At 38.9% G+C, this 22,844-nt stretch overlaps 1 protein-coding gene across 1 annotated transcript in view; it reads right to left on the bottom strand.

The window, feature by feature from the left end:
- MEI1 (meiotic double-stranded break formation protein 1) overlaps window positions 1-22,844 on the bottom strand; it is a 52,328-nt gene that overhangs the window by 22,380 nt on the left and 7,104 nt on the right. The window contains exons 3-14 of the mRNA XM_044455176.1: window positions 20,506-20,556; window positions 17,179-17,252; window positions 15,562-15,667; window positions 14,842-15,045; window positions 13,979-14,109; window positions 13,164-13,278; window positions 10,563-10,679; window positions 8,587-8,686; window positions 6,050-6,184; window positions 1,837-1,951; window positions 974-1,065; window positions 298-439 (exon numbers count right to left, since the gene is read on the bottom strand). Coding sequence (XP_044311111.1) covers window positions 298-439; window positions 974-1,065; window positions 1,837-1,951; window positions 6,050-6,184; window positions 8,587-8,686; window positions 10,563-10,679; window positions 13,164-13,278; window positions 13,979-14,109; window positions 14,842-15,045; window positions 15,562-15,667; window positions 17,179-17,252; window positions 20,506-20,556 — 1,382 coding nt within the window. The remainder of the gene's footprint in view (window positions 1-297; window positions 440-973; window positions 1,066-1,836; window positions 1,952-6,049; window positions 6,185-8,586; window positions 8,687-10,562; window positions 10,680-13,163; window positions 13,279-13,978; window positions 14,110-14,841; window positions 15,046-15,561; window positions 15,668-17,178; window positions 17,253-20,505; window positions 20,557-22,844) is intronic.

Genomic DNA, 22,844 nt, shown 5'->3' with positions numbered 1-22,844 from the left:
AGTATAGTCTAATTGAAAATTCTTGTCCCAAAATGGCTTGTAACAAGAATCCAAATGTGCAATATATTCTGACAGCAGCCTTAATTTAATCTCTAGATGTTCCTCACTATTCCCCATAAACAAATTAATTGGGGCAGGAAGATAACAGAAGGACATGGCAACTTTATCTCCATTGGCTAAACAGTGCCACAATTTTTTTCTGCATGAGTCACAGATTATATACCATGTGCATTTCTTTGCTTTCCTATAAACATACATGACTGACTTTATGTTAAATATGGAGTAAAAGAACCCTACCATAACTAAGGGAATGCAGAGAGAGTCTGATATTCTCAGTAGAAACTCAGAAAAGCTTTTCAGGGTGTCTTTGTTCTCTGAGTTTGGTGCAGTAAAAGCATTCTCCTGAGCAAGAGGATCCTTTTGGTATTCCACAGCTAACCTAAATAGAAACATGGAGTTGTTAAACAGAAGCTATAAGACATCAGATTTTGACAGCATCCTTTGATTCTTGAACAGGCTCTGACTCTGATGCTGTAGCTGGAGTGTTGAGTTTGAATGTGGAACACACAGATTCAAATTCTTTTCAGGCATAGATCTCAGGGAGGGAGGCATTAATAAATCACCTGCCCTATTCAGCTGTTTTGGGACTGGTAAATAAATTGAGAACTTGATTTTTCCTCAGTGTTGTACAACATATAAAACACAACTATACAACTCAAATTCCATATAATACTTTTTTAGTATAAAGCAAAACATTCAGCTGAGTCACTGTTGTGCCAGTTGAATGCAGAGGTACAAAGCAAAGAACATAGTTCATGCTCTTTGCTGCATTCTCAGGTGTGGATGCAAGATGAGCACACCTTCACTATGACCTCAAACAAACGAATAAATTCTGTATTAAAATTAACATCAGAGTTAGTAATGGATCTAAATGCTCTTGAGATCAAGTGAGCTGAGGAAAAGTCTTCCTCACCTACAAGCATTTCTGAAGCTTTCTAAGACACTCTGCAGGAACTGCCCCTGCTGTGAAACTGCTTTGTTCTGATGTATGCTCCCCCGGTGGCCCTGTGATGTTGAGAGAAAAGAAAAAGACTTTGAAAATGACACTTTCATGCCATGAGCAACTTGTGCTTAAATTAACAGTTCTTTTCACAGTTATATTAGTTTTGAAATCCTCCAACCATCTGAATCAACTTATGCTACCCATCCATAATGAATCACTAGTAAATGCTCTTCAGCAAAGTTCATACCAGCTTCTGCTCTTTAAAGAGGTTCAACAAAAGTGCCCTCTTTCTAGTCAACAGAAATGGCAACAAGACAGATGTATCCCAATTTTTTTGGCTATATCATATTGAAAGCACACATCATACCACTAGAAGGGAGCAAACCTGAATGCTCTCAAATATTAATGTCAGTGCTGACCCTTTACACATGTATAGCTCATATCCCTGAAACACTCATGTAATGGTGCTGCAACACCCACAGTCACAACTTGGGAAGTCACACCAACAGATACAAGCATACACTCTCTCTGCAAAACATTTTGGGTTGGATTCAGATTAAGTTAGTACATTGTAGTTCTCATTGAAAACAATGGGATTTAAGTCATAAACCTGGAGTACATTGAAAAGATGCAAGAATGTCCTCTAGAAAGGAGTGTCTCACTTGCCGTAAGCAGAGCAAGATATTTGCTAACTAGGGTGGGCTGAGGGGTGGCTTCAAGAAAAACTGCTAGAATAACTCTCAGTCATGAAAAAGAGAGCAGTTTACATGCATCACATACATGGCCCACCACTGGTCTCCAATCAGAATGAAAAGTAAGACTGAGGGACTAACCATGAGCCTCCTATTAAAGGATGGCAGTGGAAGATCAATACACCGCTTCAGTACACCTTCAATCAGCTTCTGCAGTTCTCCATATTGTACTGGTGGAAAACTCACATGATCCTTTCTATGATTAGAAGAACAGGAACAGCTATGTAATTAAGCTTAATTAAATCTTTAAGCAAAGAAAAGAGTGCAAGCAACCAGAATATCATGCTTTAAAATGGTTAAACATGAAATTACCCCAGTCATAAAGAAAGACATTGGTCTGATCCAATATTAATAGCAAACAAGCATGGGGATGTCAGATACTAAACACTGTGGGCACCTACCACTTATTTTCTATAGGTTGTATTTTAGGAAGTATTTTATTAGTCATAACACTGGATCAATTTGGTCAAACAGGTGTGAGATCCAAATTTAAAATTAGTCAAACTACACATCAAGTAGAGGAATTATTTGACATTAATATTTGACATTACGCCTTGGCTTACTTTGAGGAATTCAAATGTATAAGAACAGAGGCTTATATGAGCTATGGAACAGAATGGAAAAACATGTTAGTTTGTAGACAAAGAGCATTACTCTTTCCAGTTGCCAGAGAGAGCAGAGATTTTCTGAAAGGAGCAAACAGACAGACAAATGCCTGTTGTAACCAGGTCTTGGCCAAACTAAAACACAATGAACCTGTATGGAGAAGGTACAAAGTGGAATACTTTCAGTGACTCTGCATCCAGAGTGTAGCATAAGAATGCAGGATTCCACCAGTTGTTCCTAGGCAAAATTTAAGCTGTTTTAGATAGTAAAGAAAAGTGGTATGGCTGTTTTCCATCCTGCTAGTCCACACCAGGATTTGAACTATGGGCTAGGGGAGACAGAACAGGAAGAGAAAGCTTTTGGAAAGCAGAGAAGAATCTCACATTTTTCACTAGACCTTATGTTAGTTCCATCTAACTCCATTTTCATACACAAGCTGTGTTCTCTAGAACATGCAGAGAAGGAATGTAATTTTAGATTTAATTCTTTTTGTTTGCAATGATTTTATACTGAATAAGGTTTTTCTGTCCTGAGCTTTTCACATAATGTTTACAAAGCTTTAATTAAACTTTATTACTTCTAGTGGGATATATTACTCCTTCCATTTCCTTCTGATTTTAATACAAAGCTACCTTTTTTCTGGGATAGATTTTTGCTTGCAGACAGCTTTGAACAAATCTAGATTTCCTATGGTTTTCCTTCCTTTCTCTGTCATATTTCCATTCCTTTAATTTTATTTTCTGGTGACGTTAAGCCTTCACTACTTTATTTTTAAACATTCTCTTCAATTCTTACCTGGATTAATTTTCTATTTGGATTCTACTATGTATTAGAACTGTACTGGGTATTCATTTAAGACAATATGGGTCTGTCACTTTTGCTTGGGATAGAAAGCTATACATCTTTCTTCTTTGAACTTTAAACTGCTATATAACTAGTAACTTAAAAAGGTAAAGGTAAAGGTTTCCCCTTGACGTGAAGTCCAGTCAGGTCTGACTCTAAGGGGTGGTGCTCATCTCCATTTCCTAGCCGAGAGAGCCAGCATTTGTCCGCAGACAGTCTCTGTGGTCATGTGGCCGGCATGACTAAACACCGAAGTGCACGGAACGCTGTTACCTGCCCACCGAAGTGGAACCTTTTTATCTACTTGCATTTGCATGCTTCCGAACTGCAAGGTTGGCAGGAGCTGGGACGGAGCAACTAACTAGTAACTTAGTGAGTTTTAACTGGGACTAGTAGAATAACAGGAAAAAACAACTAAATGTAGGATTTTAAAAACAGCTAGTTTTGTATAAAAATCTTATATATAAAAGCAAGTTCACTATCTGCTTTAATTTCAGTTATTTCGTGTTATAAATTTCATTTATTTTATATTTTCTCCAAACATCAATTTTATACAGTATACATTTACTTTCCTCTGATTTCTTATTGTTCCTTTATCTCATAAATCTGATCCCTTGTTTATCAGTTGTAATTTGACTAATTCACTCAAATTTATTTTACTTGCAAATAGCCTCTAGTCTGGTTATATTCTCTTAACTACTGGGCTTTTAAAGAAGCTCATTTTTATTCACTGAAGGTTTTCTCTCCCAGTGATTTTTCTCCAGCCAGTGTCACTTGTGGCAAATTAGATAAATTCTTTTTATATTTGTACAAGCTTACTCACACTGTTCAGTTAGAAAATTCAGTAACTGAATGCCTTCAAGAGAATTCTATATTAAAATATAATAGCTAATGCGATGCAGCTCAGCTTCTTGGTATAACCATCGTTAAGGGCGCAAGCATCCAAGGGTGGCCATCAAGTTCAGCACTTTGGAACAGGACAGACAAAAAGATGGTGTAGCAAATTGTGATGACCCCAGTCTTCTCCCCTCTCCCTTTTGCATCCTCCCCGAGGCTCTGGGAATCTGGAGCATCCTTTGTCTAGGGAACCACTATCTAGCGCATGGGTCCTCAAACTAAGGCCCGGGGGCCGGATCAGGCCCACCATGCCCATTTATCCGACCCGCCATGCCCATTTGGACCACCACGCATGCGCCCACGCCCACATGCACGTATGCTGCTGCTCACCTCACCCCACGCACGGTTTGCTCACTCGGAGAAAACGATTTCCAAGCGAACAAGCAAGCCGCTGCCTCGTGCGCCCACCTCGCAGCACGTGCCCACCCCACCTCGCCTCCCCTCCCCTCACCATGCATGTCCGCCCATGCCTCACCTCGTTGCATGCCCCACCGCCACCTCAGTGCGCATGCCCACACGGACCACCCCCACACCGGCCTGTGCGCACCGCCGGCACCACCTTTCTGGCCCATGCCCAGCACTGGCAGCTTTCACTGGCCCTCTGGTGGAAAAGTTTGAGGACTCCTGATCTAGAGGGCCATAGGATCACTCTCTAAATACCTCTAACTTCTGCAGCTTCCCAGAAATGACAAGCCACTAGTGACTGATGATTGCTTGCTGGTACCCTTTACTGGAAAGAAAGGATGCCAGGTAATAGGTGCCAGGTTTTGCAGTTGGTGCACCAGGAGATCAATGCCCACATTAGATTTATCACCCTCACAGAATTTTTAAAAGACCATTAAAACAATAAGGTTGATAGCAAAACCGGGAATGCTATAAGATAAGAACATATACTTGCAAACAGGATCAAGTCAGAGAAATAATTTTTATATCACATGCATGCCTGTAGTGTATCATGGGATTCTGAGATGTTTTTATGGTCATTTATTCCAGTAAAAGGTGACATTATTTAGACATAAGTGAATTAAAAATAAAACTGTATCCTTAGGAATGTGGCTTAACGGGACATAAATAAATGAAGTAAAACCATTTGAATATGTTTGATAACCTCTAAAAGAGGATTTTAAAGACATAGCAATGGAAGTTCTCTCAAAGAGAACTTACCCAATTTTTAACTGCCTATAGAACAAGCCTATAAGCTTGATAATAAACTAACATTGATACTGATATTATTTCAGCTGTGTTTAGAAGCCTTGCCAGGCTGACAATGAATTTATCATGTGTTTCAATTTATGCATGCATAAAAGTTGTACTTATTACTGCTATGCCAATATTTGTATAGTAAAGAAAGAAAAGATAGATCCTGTCTAAAAGAGTGATTTCAGGGAAACAGAAAACACTGTATGCCCTATATTTTATGTGAAAAATTTAATCTTACTCTCAGATGGCTGTATTGTTGTGTGAGGGATTTGAATATGTTTAATAAACTGGTACCCTGAAATTGCTTACATACAGAAAATGCATTGAGAGAATCTCTGAAGAAGGCTATATGTCATGTATTTGTGGCATCAAAGGTTTTCTGAGAAGAAAAGCACTTGAGGAAAATGCTGGCAAGAGGCAAGTCATGGATAGGGTGACATTTCTTTATCCTTCATCTATGCATGTGTTCTGAAAAACATCTCTCACACAGAGAAAAATAATGTTTCTTCTTTCCACATGACTGGTGCAGTTGTGCACTTTAAATGAACAACATCTTTTTTTGGGCTTAACATATCCCCAGGCTACAAGCCACATGGTATTTGCCTAGAATGTACATCTTTTAAGTGCCAAAAATGCTGAAAGTTAGAGAATTAGAAACAGAACTAAGGGGACTAGAGAGATCTATATGTTTCATCCAGGTAGAAAAGAAGGGCTCGTTTCAAAGCCCACCAAATCTTTTCCCACTTACCTCAGAATTGCAGCCACAGCATTCACAGCTTCAGCTGCTACTTCAAGAATAGGTGAGTTTACAGCTTCCAAAAGAATAGTAATGGCATCTTTAAAGACAGCAATACTTGCAAATAATTTAATTTCCACTGGCTGTCTAAAAATAATAAATATTTAAAATATTTAATGCATAGCCCATTTTAGGAAATCTCATGATTGTTATACTGTATTAAAAATGAATTTTGGTATACCAGTATCGGAAATTAAAATCTTAACAGTACACTTTTATTTAACAAAGTTACCATTCAGGTAGTTTTTGTTTTGTAACTTCAAGTTATATTATTGATAACAGATAGTTTATTAATAAGAAGCTAAAATATGCCATACTTGGTCATCAATCAGTGGGAACAGAGAGGATATAAATAAATAAATAAAGATTATGATGATGGTGATGATCTAGAAAGCATCTGTGTATCTATGTCAATATACAGCAGAAGTCAAAACTGGTGTGCCGGGACCAGGGCAACAGAACCCAAGGCAAGACCAAGCACAATCCAAAAGTCCAAGTCACAGTCACAGAACAAGCCAAGATCACGAAGTAGAAGTATACATCAGGACAAGCCAAAAACATGGTCATGAACAAACCAAGGGTTGAGAACCAGGAAGACAAACAGAGGTGCAAGTACTTTGAGGCAGGATAACCAAGTAGGACACAGGAGCAAAGGTGTGGCAAGTTAGATGTCAGGGTGAGACAGAACATGGCAAGCAAAAGGAAGGCAAGGCAAGAGTCATGCAAGCTGCAGGAGCTGAGCCAAAGCAAGCTGGAAAATGGTATGGCAGGACACACCAAGGCAGGACAGAAGTCAGATCAGGCATGGTATAGAAGCTGGACCAGAACACAGTTCCCTGTGTTGCTGAGGCAACACAGCAACACAGGGACACTGCAGGACCTGATACAGAAAGGGACAGGCAAAGCATGAATCATACCACAGCTACCAGGAAGATCTGCATTGCTCAGTTGAGGCAGCAAGGCAGGATCTGGATCATGCAAGAAGCAGTCTTTACAGCAAACAGTAAAGCCGACATTGCTGAGGCAAGTTCTAGAGGGAAGAGCTTGCTTTTGTATAACTCTTCCACCAGGGCTCTCAGCTAGTGCTCATCAGGAGGCTGAGAGGTCCAGCAGGGCCTGGGACTGATCCCACAAATACTGGGGTGGACATTCTGGTTTTGACACCAGCTGGAGCCCCAAAACAGCCCAGGTCCTGCCCATCTATAACCCTGCATTTTCATTACTGTATTCAAGTTTTGCTTTGGTAAAGATTACAACCCAAATACATATCTAGTCTAGAATGTACATAGTTGTTTATGATGAGAAATGAATATGCCACTAAATAGTATGTGAAATAGCCCACACATTCCTTAACAAAAATTAGGTATTTCATATTATGTACAGCACTCTGGTATCAAAGTCAAAGCTTGCATATTTTTGAACACTACAGTGTTTCTAAAGAAACAGGTGCAAATGGATATGTGGCTGCATCTGATCCAAAAAACACAGTCTTACAGTATCTTAAGATGGTAATTAGCTTAATACACTGATACAATAACATCATATGCTGTATCTTTAATCCTAAGAACAATATCAATAATAAAAACCCCATGAACTATGTTTCAATTTCAGCTCTAGTAGTTTATGAATTAAAAGGAAGAAACAATGTTTGGAGCTACACTCTTTACCATCCCAAAAGTTTCCAAGGTAGCATTTGAGTGACTACATAAACTAATTCTATTAACTCTCACTTCTACCAGGAATGTGCGAGGTATCCGTTTGAGGGTGGGAATCAATTCCCTGCGTTCAGCTCTCCAGGTTGTGTTTGGCTTTGCCGCAGCCCTGGTCTGTTTTCCCAGGTGCACACCAGGAACTGAGCCCCTCATGCTGCACAATTAGAATCCCTCTTCCATGCTCATTGCTGCTGCTGGCAACAGCACTGGACACAGAAGAATGTCAGTCACTGGGAATGGCACCTGGTGCATCTGCTTGCAGGGCTCCTCTTCCATGCCTGGTGCTGCCACCACTGCCAGGTGGGGAAGAAAGTTGATCACTAGGAATGGTGCCTAGTGGTGCACCCACTCACAGCATTCCTTTTCCACGTCCTGCAGCCACTCTTTGGGCAGTCGCACCTGATGGGAAAGGTTGCTGGTTGTGCAACCAGGTGTCTGGAAGTGTTTGCTGTGAGTGAGCGTCTCAGTTTTACTCACTTTACAGAACTGGGCCAAGCAGGACAGGAATTCTGCAGATGCTCAAGGGGCAGATTCCAAAAGGGTTCATCCCAACTCTAACTTCCACAAATTACAAACCAAGAGAAAACAATGTTAGCAATGAAGTTGCATCAACAACACATTGGTGGTAAGTGCATCACAGTATATTACAGACATTATCTGGAAATATCTTTTTCACATAAAACTTTAATGCCCAAAACATTTTCGAAGAAACTGCATCCTCTTCTTTAACTTTCCAAATTAAAGACAAGGCAATAACATGAATGGTTGAAATCTTACCTTTTCAAAATTTCAGTGAAAAGAAGAAATCCCTGCTTGTGCAGTTCCACATTATTAAAGGTCAAGATTTCTTTCAAGCTCCTTAAAATAGGTTCAATACCTAAAAATAAAGGTGCATATTAAAAAAAACATGCAAAATCTCATGAGGGAGTTCCTATATGAATTGGAAAAACCTTGTATAGGGAGAGACAGCTGGGAAGTTTTGGACTATTTACATTCTACACTTCCAGATACAAAGTCAAAGGCTGACATCATTAACAAAGATAATGCCTTTGTTCTATTTGGCCTGGAGTGGCCCACTCAGTCAGACCCAGGTTGAAGAGACAGAAATCTCTACTTTGCAAGCAGCTACAGGTCTCTGCTTAAGTCAAAGGCCAGATCACCTGACACTGACATCTCAATACACCATCACTTAGCCAATCTATTCAGTAGTAAATTGTCTCCCAAGCTGGGAATGAGCCATTACTTATCAGACAGTCAACATACAAAAACAGGAGTTGCTTCTGAAACCAATACCCAGGCAGGAGAAGACAGACCAGGGGAGATATACTCCACTGGAAAAGGGAGTTGGGGGGGTCTTTCTTTTCCAGTATTAGGAAAGATTGCACAAAGTTTCTGCAATATCAGTGCCCAGTATAGTTCTTCTCCAAACAAAGTGGGGAAGACCTAAGGCAAGAACCAGAACTGTAACAACTGAGCCTTAGTAAAGTTATTTCTACATGGACATTCTGGATCTTTAAAGAACCAAGAAGGGAGCTTACAAAGGGCTGTGTTAGCTAGACTGTATTTTTCCCTTTGTTTTATGCTTTGCCACTGATTTGCTACTTTAAATAGCAGCTTGTGTACTGAGAATCTGACCAACCCCTTTCCCATTCTGAACATTTTTCTGAATCCTCAATAAATCTTTTACCCAGTTTTCACCAACACCCAGACTGTGTGCTTTGGGAGTGAAAGGTGGAAGCTCACAAGGGGTACACCATGTTTTGAGTCATGCTATGCTTTTTCAGCACCCAGGCTGCACACAACATTATGACCAAAATCTGCTTGTCCTGAACCGATCCCTTCCCTCTAATTCTAAAACTCAAGATTCTCCTGGGCAATGCAGTTCATTTGTTGAAACATAGCAGATAAGAGAACTGTTTGTACTCTAAAAAGACTTATTGCCAACATTAAAGGAAAAGCATCTGCTCATGTAAAGAGCTGAATCTAAAGCAGAAAATTATTCTGTCCCTCCCTTTTACTAAAGCTTCTAATTCTACCTTCAGAGTAGCTCTCACTGTCAGAGAGCAAGATGGTGCAAATAATACCTCCTTTCTGGACCCTGCCACTGGGTCTCATATATCTGCTGCCATTTCCCTCCTGAAAACCCTTCCAACCCTGTAAGCTGCCTTGGGTTCCATGCAAAAGGAAGAAAGCTAGAGTAAAAAAGTAATGTAAACAGCTTCTGTTCTCCATAATACTACAGGAAGCTGTAATGATTTGTTTTTACCATCTTCCTTCCTTTTTAAAATCTGCATTATTATTGCTATTATTACAGATAATAGAACAATTTTCCTGTAAAAATGAGACCACCACAAAAAAGAAAATAAAAGCAGTGATCAAAGTCCTTCAATGCCACTGGAAAAAAGCGGTCTAATGGGTAACATTACCAATCTCCCCGTATGTCATGCTGAACAGGATACAATAACTAAGCTGAATAGGCAAATAGGAAGATATTGACTATAAGGCACCATAACGATTAAAGCCTTAATAGCATATTTTGGGTGCATTTTATTGTAAAGCATTGCCAACAAATCAGGTTTGCAAAAGAAAATAAGGTCAGTAGTAAAAACGCTGGAGTGCAATGATTTGGCCACATCATCATCTGGCTTCTCTATGAATGAACAAAGAATGGCAATTTCAGAGAAAGGAACTCATGTGCAAGTACTGAATAACAAAAATGCAATTCTGTCAGGCTATGGAAAGTGGCAGTTTACCATAGACAGTGTGGCATTTGGAAAAGAAACACGGTTCTTCAGTCAGGAGCAGCAGGCAGCAATAAATTGACCAGATGAGAATTTCACTCATGCAGGAGAGACACTCAAACAGGAACTCTGCAGGCAAGCACAAAAATAATTCATTTTAACATCAGCTGAACTCAACACAGCTGTTCCCAAAAGAAGAAAAGAATTGAAAGACACAAAATAGTGTTAACTTAAAATCCTAGAAACTACCAATCTTAGAGGTTTGATGAAATTTTAGTGCAGCACCACTAAATTCAGAAAGAAAGAGCTTTCTGTTCAAAGTAAGTGATAAAATATAGATGTTTCAAAGAATAAGAGCCAAAAGTTCCTGCCAAAAATAAATCAAAACAACTGTCTCCTCAAAATGCTGCCAAACCCAAAAGCAACCACACAGCTCTTTCTAATGGACAGACATGTCACATTCAAGATCTGTGACTGGCTATCCTTGTGTCATTTTCTTCTGTTCAAAGTAATCGTTGGACTCCAAATAAACATTATCATTACCACAATCATTCTATTATTTGAGTTACCCTATAGTCAAAATTCTCAGGGCAACATACATAACACAAATACAAGGAAACAGATAATAAAAACATAATATGAACACAAATGCAACAACAATAGTTTAAAATAACTTTAAAAGAGCAAAAGCAATAGCAAAAGGCCTGAAAGAATAAAAAGCCCATCATGTGATGCTCAAAGTTCAACAAAGTAGGCAGCATATTACTCTATTTAGGAAAGGTACTCCACATGTTGTGGACTACTCCAAAAAAGCTCACTCTCACTATGGAGGAGCATTCAGAGTAGGGCCTGAGATCATAATTTGACCCACAGTCCTGGAGAAGAAGAGGCTATTCTTACAGTTCTGCCACTCCCCCAGTCCCACACTCCTATAGCTATAACCACAAAGAAGGAAAAAGACATATATAACATAGACGCCCATCTCCACCACCATAGCTTGTAGCATCATCAGGAGAGGTTGGTTTAAGTTTTAAAAAACTTTTAAATAGAAAAAGGGGGTTTAAAAGTCTTCTCAGAAACATATTCCCTGTCCTCATTGAAAGAAACTTAAAGATCACCTTCTTCCATATGTACCTATAGGACCCTGAGGTCATCTCCTCTGGGAGACCCTTCCAAAGGAAATGAGGCAGGTGGCTACCAGGTAAAGGGCCTTTTTGGTTGTGGCACCCTGATTTTGGAATAAACTCTCCAAAAGGGTACACCTGGCACCCACTTCATATTCTTTCTGGTGTCAGGTGAAGACCTTTTATTTCCTCAGCATTTTAGCAATTTAATTTTGCTTTTCTATATTCCATTTTATTCTGTATCACTTGCTATACTTCTATGTTGAATAACAGCAATTGCAAGTGCTATTATAATTTTGTTCTTTTAAATTAATTTTACTGTGTATGTCTTTTGAACTTTTAACTTTCATTAACTGCCCAGATAGCCTCTAGGCAGTATAAAAATGAAATAAACAAATATGTAAATAATGTCAGTTTCTCATATCACACATTCAGAACATATTCTTTGTGTTTCTAGGAAAAGGGGAATCAAAGAGCAGGAAAGCAAGGAAAGGATTTTGTTTTAAGTACGAACTAAGCCAAAGTTGAAGAGGAGTAAATACAGTGATGCTATTTAAGCAAAGGCAACATACATTCTGTCCTACTTGAAAAGGCAATGAAGAACTGAGGAAGAGTCTTTTGGCAATGAGCCTAAGGCAACGTTCTAGATCAACTGGACCACTGGGGGAATTTACTATGGTTAGGATCTCTCCTCATATCAGAGAAAGTATACGCTAAAGCTGTTAATGGCAGGGCATGTGTTCTAGAAGGAAGAACCTGGAACCTATGCCTAGAACCTATGCCTAGAAAAGAAAATACTGTTTCTACATGCCCCTAAAATAACTTTATGCAGTTAAAGTATTATAAATGTCCTAATGCTCTTCAGTCAAGTAATGGGTGACAGATACAGACTACATATATTAACTTTCTGTGTATGGACCCCATTACAAAAAAAAGTCTATGGCATCCTGTGATAAAACTAAGGAAAGTGCCACTATTTCTACTGAACAAAAAACTGGAGGGCAAGTCTCTTCCTCATTAAGGAGAGTAGCAGAAAATGCTTTCCTAAAGTTATTTTTTTAAACAGAAACAGCTCCTCCATTACAAGTCCTAGTCACCACATCACAAGATCTATTACTGTAGCCTTTTTGGAATGAAAGTTGTCAGTTGGCTTATACACAGTTTAGTGTTTGATGAAGCAACTGTGTAACTGCTTCATCATACTCCCATCTCACAACTCAACCTACATTTACTGTGCTACTGCAAAGCTGCTAGAATTGGCTTCAGAATAGTTTGTTTGTTCTGGCTAGTATTAAATGTACTTTGACATCTTTATGGGCAAGTATGCCAAGGAATTAGGTTGTTACTTTGGAGTAACGACCTCATTCCTTGCAGTAACTTTGAATCATAGTGTGCTTGAGCAAGTGAATATGGTTCCAAGGCATAGAATGTTAACTATAAGATTCTGTTTATATTTATACCATATAGTTTACTTCATTATTATCATTACCTGGAATATCTGCATGAATAAAGGCAGAGGCATATTTTGTTGGCGAATGCACCAATACAGCAGCCATACACTGAGCACTTTGTACCTGCAATAGCTCATCTCTTGACAATAACAACTGTGGAGAACATCAGAATTGGTATCAAAAGATAGTTATACTACAGCTAGTTTTAGAAAAGCGTGTCTACTGAATGTAAACAAGAACAATATTTTAAAATACCAATATCCTTTGGTATAAAACTTGCAACTGGGATTTTATTTAAAGAAAAATTTTATTACAATAAAACAGCAATAAAATAATAAAATGTTCTTATTTATAAATAACATTCTAGAATAGTATAATACTAGAATGGCCACAAAAGGATGAATGACTATGTGCTCATCAAACAAGCACATATGCTATGGCCAGAGGAATCATAATATACACTCTATTGGCCCTATGAAAATGACCCCATGTTCAGAGAGGACAAAAAAACTACTGTACACTCTTCCCACAGTACATTTACAGGTAATACAGAGCACTTCCCCCCTCTGGCATAAGATATCTTTTAAGTCTTTTTTAGGGCAGATACAGCAAAACCAAATAATCCAATAATCAGCAGCAGCAGCACCTCATAACAATCCTAACCTAACTCACACAATTGTAGTGAGGATAAAATGGAAAGAAGGATAATGTAAGCCATCTTGGGTTCGCTGCAGGAAAAAAAGGTGGGATACACATACAAGGAATAAATAACTCAGTTTAAAACAATGGTTGAACAAAGAATTGGCTTTTATTCAGAGGGACAGGGAAATAGGTAGCCCTCTGCAGCAATTACCTTCTTCAAGATTAAAGGTAATAAACTGTCTCCTTCATATAATTCTAGGCTTGCAGAATCTGCTCCTTTCCCTGAATTACACATAAGCACCGCAACAAAGTTGTCATATTTTAGCAGCTGTTTTAGCAAACCTGCAACAAAATGGGGCAGTGGGAATGAACTGTAATAAGCAAAGGGATGACAAAAGTTTTGATCATTACAGCATTAATTTCTGAACATTCTTAATAGGGTTCATTCAATTTCCTCAGCAATCCTTACAATAACCCTATAATTTAGACCATTATTTCTATTTACATATTATAGATGCAGACAGAAGCTGACAGAGACAAAAGCATGCTTAAGAACTTAGTAAATTCATGGATGCACTGCGACTTAAGCACGTAGCTCATGCTCCTAAGCATTATGGTCCCTAGCTATTAGCCAATTCATTCACTGTATGATAGTCTGCAGTTATCATACCAAGTTGTCCAGATATCTAAAGAATCAGACAGTGGCTACTTTCACAAGAGAAAGGGGGTTTTTTGTTAGTTTTTTGCATTTTCTGTGAAAGACAACAAAAAGCCACTTTACTATGTATCTCTACCTAAAAGATGATCTGGCAGGATGACACCAATGGCCACACATTCTCAGAGCATGTGTGTTCACTCAGTATAGCTGAATTATTTATATTGACTCAGACTCTAAAGCAAATACAATTCCTACAATTATATGATGTGCACTGGATTTTATAACGGCTGCTTCTATTTACTATTCCAGTTTCACAACATTCAGAAGAAAAGCACTGCAGGCTAAAATACCTTCCTGGTAACATTTGGAACAGTACCACAAACCCCTCCCTTTGTATTTGTCTGACTGCATCTTACCCATACAGTTAAGTTGTAGTTCCTTTGTCTGTGCATTCTTTAGAGTAGTCAGAAACAGGTCACACAGTTTCTCTGCGAAATGCACAGAAAGCCATTCTGCAGTACTGGGGGCAGAGTACAGCTTTCCATAAAGGTAACATACAGCAGCCTTTATACTCTCGTTGGGGTATATCAAACCTGCAACCAGATGCTCCATCATGTTACATGCAGAGAGAACAGAAAAGACAATTATGAGGAGAAGACAGTAATAATTTTAAGAAAACTGCCTTACAGTGTGGTCACCAGGAGCACCATTTAAGAAAAGCAAAGGAACATTCTCTCCCCCCACATGACATTTCAAATAACATGCAATTATTCCTCAGGTGCATCCACATGCTGAAAGTATCTTAGTTTCACATACTGTCATAGAAAGGACATTTTGAAGGGCTTTCATTCACAGGGTTGCCATAAGTCACAGATGACATGACAGCACATAACAGTAATATACACTATAACACAATCGGATGTCCTATAGCAATATAGAAGATTGTAATTGTGGGAGAAGTAGGAGGAATTGAAAGGTCAGTTGTGCTTTATCATTTGTGTTTACAGTGCTAGTGCATGCTACAGTTTAGCAATGTTGCTTTGGCATTTCATCAGTCCAGTAAATGTATGCAGGAATGGAGATTTTTAAATAAAGCAATGTGCAGTATATAGTTATGATACATTTGCACTACTTACTGTGCTCAGTCATCAATATATCTGCAAACTTTGGGATAACATCTGCCAGCTTTCCAAGAAGAACAAACATGGGTAAGCTGCCCCTTGTGGAGGCTACCTTGCATAACTATTTGAGGGATGGAGTGAACGAGAGAGAGGGGAGGGGGGAGAGAGGCAGCCTAAAATGAGAAATCTAGGCAATTCAGTAGATTATCCCTATTCACAATTCAAAAGTATTCTTTCTCTGAACCACTAAGGGCAAAATCTTATGGCTTCCCAAATTTGTCCAGGGGAGCATAGGATTATTCAGAAGCTCACCTTAGAGGTCTTGCAACCTTGGACTCTAAAGGCCAACCTCCACCCTCCTCAGAGCTGGTGTGAAAAAAAGCATACCAAATGGCTCTCCAGGGGTGTATGGAAATGAGGAAGCTGGGGCTGATGACTTTTGCTGACTCTTTTTGCATCCTCCCCCTTTCCTCCATGGCACTAAATCTAGATGGCTGAAAGTGGCCATCCAGAGAAAATACATCAGGCAAGGTATGGCAGAGATCACTGCCATCAGACCATGTTCTGTGCACTGGATGCATAGAAACCTCTGAGTTTGGGGGCTTATGTGCATCAAGGGCAGGAAGCATTGGAATGAACTCTTTGCTACCAGGCTTCTAAATATGTGCAAAGGTCTGTTCACATATGCAAACGGCATCCATACAATTCTCTTTATCAAAATATAATGGCATGGAGAAATGTATTTTTAAATGGTTTTCTTAAGCATTTCATAGATACATTCTCACTGAAACTTACATGGTCAGGATTCCAAGCAGTTCCACAATTTTAAGGCTCCAAGCTATTTATTTATTTATTTATTTATTTTTGCAAGGAGCAACCCATCACCATGTGACAAATTATAAGAAGTTTCAAAAGCAGTTTTCATTATGGTCATGAAGCCAACTGTTCAAAGAAATTCCACTAGGCTAGTACAAGTTCCTCACATGAACACATGCTTCTAATTACAGTCAATGTATACATGTGAACGTAGCCGCATACTCTGTTGAAGGGTTCCATGCACAGGGGCTCATTTGTGGAAGTGCTTCAGTTCAGATACATTCCCACTGAAATTTTTGTGATTGAGAGGGCCTAAAACACACTCATGGCAGCACTTTCTTGGGCTCCATAATCCTTGTAAATGGCAGGGAAAATTTATCTGTGAAGCTGAAGATCATACAGTATACTTCTCCAAATAAGTCTAGATACAAGGTGTGAAGACAAATTGTGAGAATTACATTCATGTGTTCACTTGTCCATAAATGAATGGTTTAATACCAAACCATTTTATTTCATCACCTATTTGTCCCTGATGCATAATAGTTTGTCATTCTGTTGCAATATATAGTTAGGGATTCAGAAGAAAAAACAAAGAACTGAATCTTTTAATTAGCTTCAGTTGGTAAGAAGCATCATATTACATGGAGAACGGCCTCACAAAAAATCCTCCAATAGAGTGCAAACAATCATTTAGAAGTAGCACAAGAAATGAATTTCAGAAAACTTCTCCTAACTTCCTTCGATTCCCCACCACATCCCACATTTTCAATTTCAAGTGAGAATACATGTGAAGGAGCAGGTCAATAATCTACTCACCTCCTTCTGACATTCATCTAACAGATAGTGCAGGTACTGCTCCAACTTCAGCTCCATTACCAACAATACCAAAACTGAGCACAAGGGCGGAGGGGAGAGAAATTTACTCACAACACATTTCTCGTATGCTTAAATAAATTTGGCAATTAATATTGCTACCATTATATAGAGCATTTGGAGTATGTAATCCTCCTTCTTACTCACTCTGGTCTTTCTGGTACTACAGAATATTTACATGAAAGAAGAAGGCATGACCACTGTATTCTTCCCCTTTACCTTAAGTATACATAATAAATGTACATGATTTAATAGAAATGAGTTTAAATAGTAACATACTTGTAACATATAAGGAAGAAAAATCAAGCAAGGAAGAAATATCTGCTTGGTTAAATCACCAGCAAGCTAAGTTCTGCTGTCGGCAATCCCTCATATAATGATCTTTTGATGAGAGCAACATTGCTTTTCTCCTAGATATAATTGGATAATTAATCACCTACACAAGTTCTCTACTCCATGTGTCAAAGCATGACATATGCAAAAAGTATAATTCAGAAACCACAACCTACTGCTCAAGATTTCTTATCGTACCTGTTGTAGTTCCTCAGAACCAACTGAGACTTACTTTCTTGGCTCATTATTACAGCTTAATGACCTTGTTCCATCTGTTCCACAGAAAAATAAACTCATGGAAAAACATACTTAGTGAGTACTGCTTAGCTTTGTTAAAAAGAGTACAGATGGCTCACAGGAAGCTGGCAAATCATTTTCTTGGAAACAAATCCACAAGATTTCACATGCCAATTGAATGAAACTTGTTTGAGCCAAGATTATTTCCACTTATTTAAGTTCACATAAAGAATATCAGTGGAACTTTCAGGTTATTCTACTTCAAACTGCATGTACTCTTCCAGTGCTTCCAATTCCCATTTGCCCAGACCTCCAGAAAGTGTTAACCTTTGCCAATTCCTTGCCAAGCCACACAGCTCCTCTCTAATCAAGTACAGAGTGACTTCAGTAAAGTTAAATATGCATATCTCATTTCAAATTCGTGGTTTTATAAGAACCCAATTAACATTAACAGAATTCTAAAAAGTGACCTAAATGGTTGAAAAAGCATTTTCCCCTCAATCACAAAGTCCTCTTTTTCCAGCCAAGATGAGAACATGGAAGGAAAGTGTACACTGTCACTAACAGACAACATTATTTATCATTAATTGCTAGTTAATGCATCGATTTTGAACAGATAAGTCACCGTTTTTCAATGTCTTAGTCTGAGAAGCAAGACTTGTTAAAGACTACATTAAGGCAAAGCTGATGTAAACCAACAGCCCAATCTTCAACAAATCATGCCTAAATTAGCCACACCAAATTCAACATGAGATTGTATTGTAAGAAAATATCTTGCCCAAGTAAAACTAAATGACCAAAAGCAACTGGTAATGTTTGTGAACCACTTAGAGAATCCAATGGGATTCAATTGATTGATTCCAATGGGATTCAATTGATCAATCAAGACAAGACAAGACAAGACAATAACAAAAAGGTTTATTCAGAACTTGCTGACAGTTTAATTATAGAATCACCATAAAATATGAGAAAATAATCATATCTGAATTATTATACACACTTCTATCTCTTCACCCAAATTCCAGATGACGTATGTTCTCAGACAAATTTAAATCTTTAGAATAACATACAAGTCTCAATTCAAAGCCACTGTTTGCATGACAGAACAACTCGCCCAACAATATGGCATGGAATGTTGGTCCTTTTGTAAAGTACCTGTAATGAGCCCAACAGACAATGCAGCTCCTGTACTCCTTCCCACCTCTTTATAACCTCTCTTTGACAACCAGTAAAGATTCAATTTCAACTGACTCTTTAATCAACCTTCCCATGATGAAAGGCAGCCAGCTTTCACTATTGCTTTGGGGCAGGCATGTGCTGTCCCTTCAAAATGCCCTGTGACATCTTGCAGGGGCTACCCATGCCTACCCACTATTTTTAATCTCTTGTACCCACAAATTGGTCAAAAAAAATTTCTGAGTTGTCCCATTGAGCAAACAGGGCTTGTTCTCTGAAGCGCAACACTGGCAAGTTTTATCCTTAGCTGGGAAAATGTGCAGAGGGATGTCCACTGCCCCCTTGCAGCATGCAACCACTGCAAATTGTCCCAGCTGAAGCTGGAAATCCCTCCCCCTACCCCATCTTGATCTCAACTAGCAGAAAGTTAGTCACACACTGAAAACAAGAGTGCAAAGGATCTTTTGCTGGGAAGGCGTCCTATTTTAGGAGTAGTGCCCCCTTTCCAGCAAGATACTTCTGTTTCTGCTTCACCCTGCCCTTTTTCAAGGAAAATTGACTTACAAGAGCTAAACATCCTTTTAAAGATGGGTGTTGTAAATTTACCCTTTCCCAAGCACCAAGCATTTGGGGACAAAGGGTGAAAGTTGCTCCCACAAAGAACAAAGAGGAGGTAACATTAAGAGAAGTATCTTGCTGTTTGTGAAAAAAATGCCCTTCACAAGACAAAAGTTCACTCAATGACCAGCTCACTTTCCATGAACCAGCCATTATAAATTGAGGGAAAAGGGATTTCCAGTTTCAGCTGGGATAGTGTGCAGGGGCTTCTTCCTGCAAAGGAATGGCAAAAGGCCTCACATTTAATACACCTGGAAGAATTGAGGCACTACCACTTGGAAGGCACTGTGCAACTACTGCATCTATCTTAATAGATGTTCTGCAGGAAGAAGAAAAGCTGGAAGAGGCAGTGGGGAAAACCAGGAAGGCATGAGGAAATAACCCCCTGTAGAAGTCTATAAATGAGCTAAGGCACTGGTACAATATCTTTGTTTGGAAGGACTCCAGGATAGGATCAGTGTGAATAAATGTAAATGCCAATAAATCCTATATCTCTCTCTGCTAATGTTAAACAACATGTGACCTCTGCTCTTAGCAAATCATTCCTACTCTATGTCTCTTAATGAGCACAGCATATCTGTAGCTTGTATTATATCTATTTCAGTAATGAAATAACATCTTCAACATAACTATACTATACATAAGCTTACTATAACTAATGCAACTAAAATATTTATGCTCCAGGCATATATGATAACTGAAACAAATCTGAAAACAAAGTTATTTTTCTTACAGTAAAAACTTAAGACGTTTACTTGAAGTAAGGACCACTATGTAACATACCATAATCTCTGAGACTGGAGGTGTTATAGTAATAAAAACAATGCATGTTTAACCACAAAACAAATAATTGCCTCCCTCCCTGATGACATTCAAAACAATTTGAACTCCCCATTTCCTGTTTACCTTCAATAGGTATATCCAGAATGCTGCTGTCTTCCACAGTTTGTAAGACCTCTGTAAAATAAACCCACAGATAATCGTAATCTGAAATAACTACAGGGAATGCTATCCTAATGGTACCAAATTCCAAGTAAATCTACAAAGGATTGTGCTTTGGTCTTGTAAACTTTTAAGAGAACTGGAGGCTCTCCCAATATTCACATGTCCCCTGTTTGGTAACAATATGATAGATACTTATGTGTCTGGTCAAAACGTTGGGTTATTATGCTCAAGTATCAAGAAAGAAGATACTCCAAATATTCAATTATCCTACTGTTCAGATAGGATAATGCATAGCTTCCTAAAAAAAAGAATTATAACAAGCATGCTTTAACACTAGGTTAACTTGGTCTGAGGAGCATCTTGCATTATATCAAAGGAAACATCTAACATATAACCATGAGATATTCCCACTGAAGACATTAATGCTAAGGAAAGTTGAAGACAGAAGACAACCAAATATGAGATGGATTGACTCCATAAAGAAAGCCACAGCCTTGAAATTACAAGGGCTGAGCAGGTATGTAACAAATAGGACATTTTGGATGGCATTCATTCATTCATAGGGCTGCAATAAGTCAGAGATGATTTGATGACACATAACAGAAAAAGATACCTATGAGAGAACTTTGGCTACTCAGTAGTAGAAATAAAATAAACAACAACAATCAGCAACCATATTCCACATAGCAATTATGCTAGAAACATAAGCAATAGTTGGCAGAAATACCAAATTTCCAGATGTGGGATATTGCATGATAGGTGCTAAACAAACCACAATGTCCTCAGAATAGAAGCAAAGTGAAACATATGTGACTGTGTGTTGCTAATTAGGAGAAAAGTGCATATAACCATATAGTTAATTTCAGCATTCAAAGAATGATATATATCAATAAACCTTCCAACAGTCCCATGGAATTGACTGATATTAATATCTCCATATCGTAGATAGAAGATAAAGAATAAAAGGGTAACAACCTGCCTAAAGCTACTTTGGTGGAAGTGAGAGGAACTGGTACAAGGAGCCCCATTTACAGAAGCATGGAGCTTTGAAAGCTGTCAAGTGTGGTGTCATGGTTAGGAGTGCTGGACTGAGTTCTAGTCCACACTCAGGCATGGAGCTAACTGGGTGATTTTAGGCCACTCACAGATTCTCATTCCATCCTAACTCACAGGGCTGTTGTTATGAGGATAAGATTGAGAGGAAAAGGAGAATTATGTAAGCTGCCTTAAGCTCCTTGAAAGGAAAAAAAAATAGCAGGATATAAATAAATAAAAGCTCAGGCCTCCTTTAAAAACAAGGTTTAAAAAACAGTGTTTTGACAGGGACATTGGCAGATTCCATAGCTATATATGTCCCTTCTTAAAAACCCTGCTTAGCCTGTCAAAAACCTTGTTGAAAGGTAGGTTAAGACATGAATACCCATAACGTGTTTCTAGTTTTTTACTTCTAAATAATAGCTGATTAGGATTGTACTGTAAAGCACATGGAGACAAAGACCCTCCCCTCTTCTTCCACAGGCTCAATGACAATTATCCTACCAAGTTCCTGTTATTAACCTACAGGTGGGGAGGTTCATTAGAACATCAGCATAAAGGAAAGGGTTATTCTGATCACCATACAGACCACGGACCCAATTTTAAAATTGCTTCCCTGCCCACCTCCCATATCTACATTATTACCTAGCAGAAAAGAGCTAGGCATATTAAATGCAGTCAGTTTTTTAACACTGCATCTAGTTTGGCCCTTACAGCTCATAAACTTTGAGCACAATTCTACACACAGTTAAACAGACAAAATTCCAACAATTCTCAGCATTCCCCAGGTTAGCATGACTGGTTGGAGAAAGCTAGGAGTTCTAAGCCATTTTAATGTCTAAACCTGTATAAGATTGTATCTTTAGTTATCGTTACATGAACAAACTGTTAACAAAGGAATAACATTAATGCAAGAGACTAGTCTTTCTAAATCCGTGATATTAGCTAAGCATGAGGTTTGTGCTCGAGAGCGGCTTCTCCCTCTGTAAGGGTGTGAACCCAATTGTGTGGGTCCGCCCCCGGAGCCGGATGGATCCGGATGGATTCCTGAAGGCCCTGGGGGAGTTTCCGGCTGACAAGACTGGTGCTCCTGTCGAGGCTCTGGTCAAACTATGGAATGGGGAGATGACTAGGGCTGTTGACACGATCGCTCCTAAGCGTCCTCTCCCACCAGGCAGAGCCCACTCTTCCCCTTGGTATACATCTGAATTGCGGGCGATGAAGCAGGCCAGGAGATGGCTAGAGCGTAGGTGGAGGAGATCACG

Source organism: Varanus komodoensis, unplaced genomic scaffold, assembly GCF_004798865.1.
Source record: "Varanus komodoensis strain SLA01 unplaced genomic scaffold, ASM479886v1 scaffold8, whole genome shotgun sequence".
NCBI classification, from domain to species: Eukaryota; Metazoa; Chordata; class Lepidosauria; order Squamata; family Varanidae; genus Varanus; species Varanus komodoensis.
This window is presented reverse-complemented; position numbering and strand designations above follow the sequence as displayed.